Source organism: Ochotona princeps, chromosome 4 (assembly GCF_030435755.1).
Source record: "Ochotona princeps isolate mOchPri1 chromosome 4, mOchPri1.hap1, whole genome shotgun sequence".
NCBI lineage: Eukaryota > Metazoa > Chordata > Mammalia > Lagomorpha > Ochotonidae > Ochotona > Ochotona princeps.
In genome coordinates, this window is record NC_080835.1 from 71,169,669 (window position 1) to 71,181,331 (window position 11,663).

Consider the following 11,663-nt stretch of genomic DNA (forward strand, 5'->3'; position numbering starts at 1 on the left):
CAAGATGCTTTAAGTTTTTGATAAACAAATAATAATACCCTAATCCCAAAGGAGAAGGAACTGACCTAAAATTATTTTAGTTACTTTTTTAATGTGAGAGGAAGAAAGACATAGAAAGCACCTATGTGTCAGTGCACTCCCCAGTCAGCTGCAATGGCCACAGTCGGGCCAAGCCAAAGTGAGGAACTTGGTGCAGGTCTCCTATACGGGTGGCAGGGATATAAGGACTGCTATCTCCCAGGAAATCCAGTAGCAGGAAGCTAGAACTGATAGCAAAACCAGGACTCAAACCTAGGCATTCCAATACAAGATATAGTTCTCTTAACCAGTGTATCAACCACTAAGAGATTTCTTTTCATATATATTTTCTAAAATAATTAATTTATTTTAACTGCAAAGTCAGATACAAAGAGAGAAGGAGAAACAGAAAGGAAGATCCTCCATTTGCTGATTCACTCCCCAAGTGGCCGCAACTGCCACAGCTGAGCCGATCTGAAGCCAGGAGCCTGCAGTTTCTTCTAGGCTCCCATGTGGGTACAGGTCCCACGGCTTTGGGCCATGCTCGACTACTTTCCCAGGCCACAAGCAGGGAGCTGGATGGGGAGCAGAGCAGCCAAGACATGAATCAGTGACCATATGGGATCCCAGCGCGTGCAACGTGAGGATTTTAGCCCCTATGCTATCACGCCAGGCCCTCATATTAATTTTTATCATAGGAGGTTCATGTTTCTAATATCTACATGGGTCCAGTACAATAACATTAAAAAAAAAAAAGGAAAAAGATTTAAATGTTGCTGCTTCATTTAACCAATGACAAATAGGTCAATCTGGGGATGGCGCAGTGGCTCATCAAGCTAATCCTCTGCCTACTAGTGCCAGAATCCTTCATGGGCACCAGTTTTTGTCTTGGCTACTCCACTTCCAATCCAGCTCTCTGCTACGGTGTGGAAAAGCAGTGGAAGATGGCCCAAGGCCTTGGGACTCCTGCACTCACGTGGGAGGCTCAGAATAAACTCTTGGATTTGGATCAATTCAGCTCTAGCCAATGTGGCCATTTGGGGAGTAAGGCCACAGAAGACCTTTCTGTCTCTCCTCTCCCCTCTCCATCAACAAACAAACAAAAGCAAAACAAAAGTGTCTTTCAAATAAAAATAAACAAATAAACAAATAAACAATCTGAGGTGACTCATTATATACCATGCCCATGTGAATATAGGGTAAGATAATGTAAGGAAAGACTTTTTTTTTGCTTTCAAGATTCCCTCAGCAGCAGTGTGCCACACAAAACTTCTACATGAACAGTCAGAGAAGTATTATTCATAATAGCTAAAAGCTGAAAATCCCACTGGCTATCATCGATGAGTCAGTAGCTACCAAAACTGATACACCATATGATGAGATTTTTAAAAAAAAAAAATTTATTTATTTTTATTGCAAAGTCAGATATACAGAGAGGTGGAGAGACAGAGAGGAAGATCCTACGTCCGATGGTTCACTCCCCAAGTGACCGCAAAGGCGAGTGCTGAGCTGATCCAAAGCCAGGAACTAGGAACTTCTTTCTGGGTCTCCCACATGGGTGCAGGGTCCCAAAGCTTTGGGCCGTCCTCGACTGCTTTCCCAGGCCACAAGCAGAGAGCTGGATGGGAAGTGGAGCGGCTGGGAATAGAACCGGGGCCCATATGAGATCCTGGGGCATTCAAGGTGAGGACTTTAGCCCACCCTTGCTGGGTCATGATATTTTGTAATAAAAAGGAGAGAAGTACTGATACATGTTGAAAATACTAAGTGAAACAAACCAGAAGTTGGAAGCAGAAAGTTAAGCCACCACGTGCAACACCAGCATCTAGCCAGTCCACTTCTAATCTTTTAGCTCTGCACTGATAGCAAATGACAGCCCAAGACTCTGGACTCTGCATCCACATAGGGCACCTGCATGGAGTTCCAGGCTCCTGGCTGCAAGCTGGGCTAGCCCTCACCACTCTGGCTATTTTGGGAATGATCCAGCAGATAAAGACTTTCTTTCTCTATAAAATGTGCCTTTTAAATAAAAATAAATAAATCTTTGGACCCAGTGCAACAGCCTAGTCATTAAATCCTTGCCTTGCATCCACCAGGATCCCAAATAGGTGCCAATTCATGCCCTGGCTGTTTCACTTCCTGCCCAGCTTTCTGCTTATAGCATGGGTAAACACCAGAGGATGGCCCAATGCCTTGGGACCCTTCCCCCGAGTGGGAGACCCTGAAGGAGCTCCTGGCTTCAGATCAGTTCAGCTCTGGCCTTTGTGGTCATTTGGGAGTGAACTAGCATATGGAAGATTATTTTCTTTGTCTCTCCTTCTCTCTGTAGATATGACTTTCCAATAAAAAATATACATAAGTTTTTAAAAATGTCACTTCAAGATAATGATTTTTATCCTATGGTTTTGTCAATTTTTTACATTTTTCATTTTTAATTGAAAGGTAGACATGTACATGCATGCATGTACACACACACACACACCCCTAGTTCACTCCCCAAATGCCCACAACAGCTAGAGATAAATTAGACTAAAACCAGAAGCTGCAAACTCAAGTACTTAGGTACTATAGACTTCTCCCAGTGCATGCCTTAGAAGGAAGCAGGACTGGAAGCAGAGCAGCAAGAACTAGATCCCAGATACTCCAATGTGGAATATCAATGGGCGTCCCAAGCAGCAACTTAACCTCCATGCCACATGTCCAACCCTGGATTTTGTCAATATCTTGATGTTCAAATTACATCAACTACCTCTCTAAAAGATTTTACTAAGGATTTCAAGAAACTCATAGAACTTTACAGCAGCAAGTTTCAAGTGGTCCACAGAGAATCATTTCCTGCATTGAGAAATACTGACAAGTAGAAGCATATAACTGTAATCCCTGTGGAATCTACCCCTCAACCAAAGGTTGGAAAACATAGCCCTAAAGTTACCAGCCTCTATATCAGAATTTTTGGAAGATTTAGAGAATTAAAGAAATCAAATGTCAGAGAAAGATCAAAACTTCACACCTATACAACCATGTTGTACTTAACAGAAATCTTATAAGTCTGTTAGAAGCAATGATTATACAGACCCAAGGGTCGTTCCTAGGCTTCCAGTGGAGATAAAACATTTAGGGGGCGGTAGTGTGGCACAGCCGGGTAAGCTGCCACAGGTATTACCAGCATCCAATGCTAGAGTGCCAGTTCCAGTCATCACTGCTCAGCTTCTGATCCAGTTTCCTGCCAACGTCTCTGGGAAGGCAGCAGCAGACAACCTGAGTGCCTGAGCCCCTGCCACCCAAGAGGGAGCCTAGATAGAGCCTCCTGCTTTCATCTTGACCTAGACATGGTCGTTGCAGCCAACTGGGGCAAAACCGACATCTCATTTTCTAATGCCTATTAAATGTGCCTGGGAAAGCAGCAGAGGATGACGCAAGTTCTTGGGTACCTGTACCAATGTGGGAATTTGTTTGAATATTCTGGTTCCTAGCTTTGGCCTGGCCCAGCCCTAACAGTTACAGCTATCTGGGGTGTAAACCAGCACACGGAAGACTTCTCTTGTTAGCCTCCCCGCCACACACGCCCTGTTCCTGTAACTCTGCCTTTCAAATAAGTAAATATTAAAATAAAAAGAAAATACTTCCAAGCCATAGAGATCAGTATTTACTGACATTTAACAATTATTAAAATGCAGTATACAGTAAAGGGTACGTTAACAGTTTTTATGATGACTTTTTTTTTTTTTGAGTTTTATTTGCATAATAAACAAGTGAACATGTAAAGAAGAGGGAAGGAGAAAGCACCTCCACCTCCCAGCAGAGTCCTGGCAGACAGGGTGTCTCCTGAAAGCAGAGAGGGACACAGAGCTTTTAGTTAGTCTTGAAGTCTTGGCTTGATTTTCTTTGGGGCAGACTGCACAAATATGATTCCCTATCAAGTTGTTTGTGGGCATATAGCTTGGCTCAGAGGGTTAAGATGCAGGCTGGGGGCCCGGCAGCGTGGCCTAGTGGCTTAAGTCCTCGCCTTGAAAGCCCCGGGATCCCATATGGGCCCCGGTTCTAATCCCGGCAGCTCCACTTCCCATCCAGCTCTCTGCTTGTGGCCTGGGAAAGCAGTTGAGGACGGCCCAAAGCTTTGGGACACTGCACCCGCGTGGGAGACCCGGAAGAGGTTCCTGGTTCCCAGCTTCGGATTGGTATGCATCGGCCCGTTCTGGCTCACTTGGGGAGTGAATCATCTGACGGAAGATCTTCCTCTCTGTCTCTCCTCCTCTGTATATCTGGCTGTAATAAAATGAGTAAATCTTTAAAAAAAAAAAAAAAAAAGATGCAGGCTGGGACACCTGGATCCCATATCAGAGTGCCTGAAAGGGTCCCAGTTCCTCTACTTCTGATCCAGCTTCTTGCTAATGTGTATTCTGGAAGCCAGTAGAAGATGGTTCACCCACATGGGTCTTGTCACCCACGTGGGAGACACAGACTGAGTTCAGGGCTCCTGGCTCTGGCCGGGTTCTTACACACATTTGGAGAGTTAAACAGCACACTGAAGATCTTTTTTCCACCTTCAAAAAGTTAATGGGAAGAGTCTATTAGGAAAAAACTAAGCATGGATTTCAAATTCTTTTACATCAAAATTTATTTATATTTTTGCTTTGTTTTAGATTTATTATTTTATTTTTGAAAACATTTTTATTTATTTGAAAGTCACAGTTATAGAAAGGGAAGGAAGGAGGAGGAGAGAGGGAGAGCAGAAGAGAAGGGAGGCAGAGAAATCTTTCACTTACTGGTTCAATTCCTAACTGGCTGCAAAAGCTTGGCTGGACCAGGCCAAAACCAGGAGCGTCATCTGTGTCTCCATGTGAGCACAGGGATCCAAGCACTTGGGCCATTTTCCACTGCTTTCCCAGGCACATGAGCAAGGAATTGGACTGGAAGTGGAGCAGCTGGGACTGAAACCAGTGCCCATATGGAATATTAGAGTATTAGGCGGTGGCTTTACATTCTCTGCCAACAATGGTTCCAGATTTAATTATTTTATTTGAACAGCACAGTGACAGAGAGGAGAAGACTGACAAGAAAGCGATATTTCATGTGTTGCTTCACTCCTCAAATGTCCACAATGGCTGGGGCCAGGCTAGGCTAAAGCCTGGAACTCCGTCTGGGTCCCCCTCATGGGACGACAGGGCCCAAACATACAGTCTCCTATTTTCCCAAGTACATTACCAAGAAGCTGGATAGGAAGCTGAGCACCTGGCCCTGGAACTGGCACTCCAATACGGGGTGTCAGCATTATAAATAATAGCTTCACTTGCTGTGTCCTACCCCTTTTCTATACTTGTGAAGGGCTCTCATATTTATTATGACTCATGGTTACATTAAGATTAATTTCTATACCTGTTATAGAACACTATGTTCCCTATTTACATCAAGTAATTAGAGATAAAATCCCACAGAAGACTGAAGCAAAATGTAAATCACATACAAAACCTAAAGCTTGTAAAGTTTACTAAGGGTTTTTAATCTATCACGTTTGTTTTAAAATAAAACCTTGTAGAGATTTTTTGAAAAGAGACATTAGTTTCTGCTTTGAAGACACATGAAGACTAAACAGATCGCAGATCAACGGAAACTCAAGAAGCTAATATTCATTCTTTGCTGTCCCCTCCAGCAACAACAAAAAGATAAAAATACAGTTGTGCAGCTGCTATATAAGCGGAAAAAAAAAATCAAGCAATAGTATCCTAATTGTTTAAGATGTCAGTTATCTTCTGTTATGCATAGATTATTAACCACACAAATGCAAATTTTTATTAAAATTTACTCATTTTATTTGAAAGGCAGAGTTACAGAGAGGCAGAGAAAAATCTTTTTTTTTTTTTTAAAGACTTATTCAGTTTATTACAAAGTCAGATACACAGAGAGGAGGAGAGACAGAGAGGAAGATCCTCCATTCGAAGATTCACTCCCCAAGTGAGCCGCAACGGCCAGTGCGTGCCGATCCCAAGCCAGGAACCAGGAACCTCCTCCAGGTCTCCCACGCGGGTGCAGTGTCCCAATGCACCGGGCTGTCCTCGACTGCTTTCCCAGGCCACAAGCAGGGAGCTGGATGGGAAGCGGAGCCACCCGGATCAGAACCGGAGCCCACATGGGATCCCGGGGCGTTCAAGGTGAGGACTTAAGTCACTAAGCCACGCTGCCGGGCCCGGCAGAGAAAAATCTTCCATCTGCTGGTTCATTCCCCAGATAGCTTCAATGTCCAGGGCTGGGCCAAGGCCTAGAGTTTCATCTGGGTCTCCCACATGGGGATCAGGAGACTAAGCAGTTGGGTCATCTATCACTGCTTTCCTAGGTGAATTAGCAGGGAACTGGATCAGAAGTGGAGCAGCTGAGACTCAAACCAGCACCTACACAGGATGTTGGTATTACAGGCAGCAGCTTCATCAACACTGCCCCCAAATTCGGCCTTTTTTTTTTTTTAGATTTAATTTTTTTATTTGAAAGGCAGATTCAAAAACAGAAGGAAAGACAGAAATTTTCCATCCATTAGTTTACTGCTGCTTTCCCAATCCATAAACAATGAGCCAGACCAGACATTCGAGTAGCCAGGACCAGAACCAGACCCAAGGAAAGTAAGCACTCTAAGGCAGAGGATTAGTATGTTGAGTCCCTACTCCAGACCCTCAACATCTACTTTGGTGGCTCAACAGGCTAATCTTCCACACACAAGTACCAGATCCCATATGGGCACTGGTTTGTGTACTGGCTGCCCTACTTCCTATCTAGTTCCCTGCTTATGGACAGGGAAAGTAGTGGAAGATGGCCCAGGTACTTGAGTCCCTACAACTATTTGGAGGACCCTGTGGAGGCTCCTGGCTTCAGACTGGTTCAGCTCTGGGAGTTGAGGCCATTTGAAGAATGAGCCAGCGGATGGAAGATCTCTCTCCTTCTCTCTGTAAATCTACTTTAAAAAAATTTCTTTACAAATAAAGAGGGCCCGGCGGTGTGGCCTAGCGGTTAAAGTCCTCGCTTTGAATACGCCAGGATCCCATATGGGTGACGGTTCTAGTCCTGGCAGCTCCCTGCTTGTGGCCTGGGAAAGCAGTCGAGGACGGCCCAGAGCCTTGGGACCCTGCACCCGCGTGGGAGACCTGGAAGAGGTTCCTGGTTCCCGGCTTCGGATTGGCACAGCACCGGCCGTGGCAGCTCACTTGGGGAGTGAATCATGGGACGGAAGATCTTCCTCTCTGTCTCTCCACCTCTCTGTGTATCTGACTTTGTAATAAAAATAAATAAATCTTTTAAAAATAAATAAATAAAAACAAATAAAGAGAGGGACTAGAGTTGTGGGGCAGCAAACTAAACCACCGCCTAATGGGTACAGCATCCCATATGAACAACAGTTCAAGTCCTGGCTGCTCCATTTCCTTTCTGGCTCCCTGCTGATATATTTGAGAAAGTAGCTGAAAAGGGCCCATGTACTTGGATTCCTGACACCCATGTAGGAGATTCTTCCTCTTTATAACTTTGCCTTTCAAACAAAAATAGAAATTCAAAAAAGGGGGTGCAGGGATGGGATCAGTGCCATGGTGTGTGTAAAGCTGCTGCCTGCAGCACTGGAATCCAGGACAGGCGCTGTTTGAGTTCTGGCTGCTGCACTTCTGATCTACACTCCCTGCTAATGTGCCTAGGAGGGCAGTAGATGGTCCAAGTACACAGGGGACCTGGAGGAAGCTGCTGGCTGTCAACCAGCTTCCTGCTAACACCTCTGGGGAGACAGCAGATGACAGCTGACGTGTCAGCTCATGCCTGCGGCCCTGCCATCAGGAGGGCAGGCCAGGACCAAGCTCCCAGCTCCTGGCTTCAGCCTGGCCAGTCCTGGCTGCAGCAGGCCATCAGCAGATGAAACAGGAGATGGAAGATCTCCCTCTGTTACTCTGCCTTTCAAACAGAGGAAAAGAAACAATTATTTAAAAAACAGATATGGAGAGAGATGGATGATAATATAAGCAGAGTGAATTGTTAATTACAGAATCTGTCTAGTAGTTCTTTGGAAGTTCACTATAAAGTTTTCCCAGATACTTGAAAATTCTGCAATAAAATATTGAAGAAAATCAACTTTTACAGAGTATATCAACTTTCAGAGATTCAAAAAATTAATTAATTTGCTGGTTTTCTGAAAGGCTTAGAAAGAGAGACTTCTTATCCACTTCTCACACTGTGCTAACAGCTGGGGCTGGGTGAGGCTGAAGCAGGGAACTTCATCTGAGTCTCCGAAGTGAGTGGCATGGACAGCAGGTACCCAGCTACCTGAGCCATCATCTGCTGCCTGTCTACTGTGTACATTAGCATGAAGCTAGAACTGGGAGTAGAGGCAACGCTAAAGCCCAGACACTCAGAAAAGAACAGCAGTGCATACTAAGCAGCATCCTAACTGCTAGGCCTAAGGCCTGCTCCAACTTTCCCAATGTAACCTTAAGGCCTTAATTTCTTTCAGTGTAGATGTCATCTATTATCCAGAGACCACTCTGTAAAAGGGTAAGATCCAAAACCATTACACAGAAATAGGACAAACGTCTTAAGACTCTACAGAGAATGCACCTGGACAGAGTTCTCAAAAAAACATGAATCTTTGGAGTATCTGGATAATTTCAAGTCTCTTATTAATTCAGAAATGCATGACACAACTGTGTGCCTATGTACACATGTCACATGTACACATGTCAAAGCGATGTTTCCAATGTATCCCTACCACTCAGCATCTAGGACTTCACCATCCTTCAGTTATCAATTCATTAATATTACTAACTTCCAAGACCCTTTCAACAAACAAGATTTTTATAAATTACCCACATTTGCAACGCTTTAACTATTACTAAAATTATAATATGTAAGTATGAGACTCTGCTTGGGCCACTGACATCCCATATCACAGCACCTAATTCATGTTCTGGCTATTTCACTTCCCTTCCAGCTTCTTCCGACACACCTGGGGAGCAGCAGAGGACGGCTAGGGCTCCTGCTAGCCACATGGGAGATGCCGAGGGAGCTCCTGACTTCGGTATGGTCCAGATCTGACTGCTGCAGCCATGTGGGAAGCAGGCCTGCCAACAGAAGTTTTCTTTTTCTTCCTCTCTCTTTAAATATAAGTCCTTAAAATATGTATGTTATTTTTATTGGAAAGACAGATTTACAGAGATGGAGACAGAGAGAGAGAGAGATCTTCTATCTGTTGGTTCAGCCAAAGTGGCCCCAACAATCAAAGCTGAACTGATCTGAAGCCAGGAGCTTCTTCCAGGTGTCCCACACGAGCGCAGGGTCCCAAGGCTTTGGGCCGTCCTCCACCGCTTTCCAAGGCCACAAGCAGGAAGCTGGTTGGGAAGTGGAACAACCAAGACACAAACCAGTACCCATAAGGGTTGCTGGCATTTGCAGGAGCAGGGTTAGCCAACGGAGCCATTACACTGGCCCCAAAATAAAGCTAGAAAAAATTTTATTTTTTTATTGGAAAGTCAGATTTACAGAGAAAAGGAGAGACACAGAAGAAAGATCTTCTGCCTGCTGATTCACTCCCCTATTGACCACAATGGCTGGAGCTGAGCCAATCCAAAGCCAGGAGCCAGGAGCCTCTTTCACGTCTCCCACGTGGGTACAGGGTCCCAAGGCTTTGGGCCATCCTCCACTGCTTTTCCAGGCAACAAACAGGGAGATGGACAGGAATTGGAACAGCCGGGATTAGAACAGGCACCCATAGAGGATCCCGGTGCATACATGTGAGGACTTCAGCCACTATGCTACCACACCAGGCCCCCAAAAATAAATCTTTAAAAAAACTTGTTATATGGGCCCAGTGGCGTGGCCTAGCGGCTAAAGTCCTCGCCTTGAACGTCCTGGGATCCCATATGGGCTCCGGTTCTAGTCCCAGCAGCTCCATTTCCCATCCAGCTCCCTGCTTGTGACCTGCAAAAGCAGTCGAGGACGGCCCAAAGCTTCGGGACACTGCACCCACGTGGGAGACCTGGAAGAGGTTCCTGGTTCCCGGCTTCGGATTGGCACAGCACCAGCCGTGGAGGTCACTTGGGGAGTGAATCATGGGACGGAAGATCTTCCCCTGTCTCTCCTCCTCTCTGTATATCTGACTTTGTAATGAAAACTAAATAAATCTTTTTAAAAAACTTATTATCCATAATCATTACATATTGTAGACACATACATATACTGAAATACAGCTTTCTGTCCTTGTAAATACGTGATTAATAAGTGGTCATTAAAACTTTTAATGAAGAACTGTAAACTGTAAGCCTCATGATGAAACTGAAAAATGAGTGTTAATTTTATGTGTTCACACCAAAGTTTTAGAAGGCAAACCTGTTTCATACAATTTATACAACCGGTGACATTCTGTCAACTGCCACGTATGTAAGAATTTGTCAATCACCCAGTGATAAAAGAATTTTTCAAAAAAATTTAAGGTGCCTTAGAAACCAAATGACACTTCTTTAAAACAGAAACATTTCTTCCACTTCCTGAATATCCACAAACCACAGCGGTAACTGTAGAGGAGTCCCCAGCTTTGCTTTCTCCCATCTTCCGCCCACAGGGGGTTTCAGAGGAGGGCACAGAGGACGCCACACACCCAATTTAAACGGTGTGTTCCCTGCACACACAAGCCGTGTTCCATGTAACTGGCTCATCCGACGCCGACACACCTGGCAGGTGTCAGGGACACTCGAGGCCCACCAAGTCACCAGGGGCGTTACGCCTCCACCTCCCCCTTCTGAACAAAAGGAATCTGGACTTGCAGCACACACAGGACGAACACCGGACTAAGGCACCAACACACGGGCGGGAAGCTGCTGTAAACGCCCGGACGGCCGAGCCCCGACGCCGCCAGGGCAGCCGGCTGGCCCTGGACGCCGAGATCCCTCCCCCACAAGCACCACAAGGTTCTTGCCTTGCGAAACAAGGCAAAATAAAACCCAGTCTCCTACACAGGTGTCAAAAAAAAAAAAAAAAAAAACAAGAAAAAGAAAAAAGAAACCCAGCGCCAGTCCCGGCGGCGGCTGGCGTCCAGCTGGTCGGAGGGGGTGGGGTGCGGCAGTGGACAAGACTACGAGGCCTGGGGATCCCGGGACGCCGGGCGCGGAGCAGAGAGCCCGCCGGGTCCCCGCGCCCCGAGGGAGGCGGCCGGTGTCCAGACCCTGGCCGCGCCCGGGGCTCCGCCGGCCTCTCCCACAGGCCGGCCGGGAGCGACACCGGTCAGCCGAGCCAGCAGGGCCAGCCGGGCCAGCCGCGCAGATCTTACCATGGCGAGGGCGGTGGTGGGGGCGCGCCCGCGCTCCGCGTCCTCTGGCCTGGGCTGGGGTCCGGGAAGGGCGCACCGGCCGCTGTGCACCCGTCGCCCCTGACAGGAGCAGCAGCCGCTTCGCCTCCAGCCAAGATGGCGGCCCCGGGCCACGTCTCCAACCGGAAACGGCGCGGGTCAAAGGGCGGAAGGCGGGGCCGGAGGCAGGGGCGGGGCATGTGGGGGCGGGGCTTGCTGGGCTGAGCGGGGGTCCGGGGCTGTACCGGGGGTCGGGGGACTTAGCGGGAGTCGGGTGGCTGTTCCGGGGGTCGGAGGACCTAGTGAGGGTCTCGGAGGTGCTGTACCCCAGCGACCCAACCTG

At 46.8% G+C, this 11,663-nt stretch overlaps 1 protein-coding gene across 1 annotated transcript in view; it reads right to left on the bottom strand.

Moving 5' to 3' along the window:
* The window catches only part of ARCN1 (archain 1), a 33,332-nt gene extending 21,870 nt beyond the window's left edge, over positions 1-11,462 (bottom strand). The window contains exon 1 of the mRNA XM_004585131.3: positions 11,303-11,462. Within this exon, the coding sequence (XP_004585188.1) occupies positions 11,303-11,305 (3 nt within the window). The 5' untranslated portion in view covers positions 11,306-11,462. The remainder of the gene's footprint in view (positions 1-11,302) is intronic.
* Between the last annotated feature and the right edge of the window lie 201 nt (positions 11,463-11,663).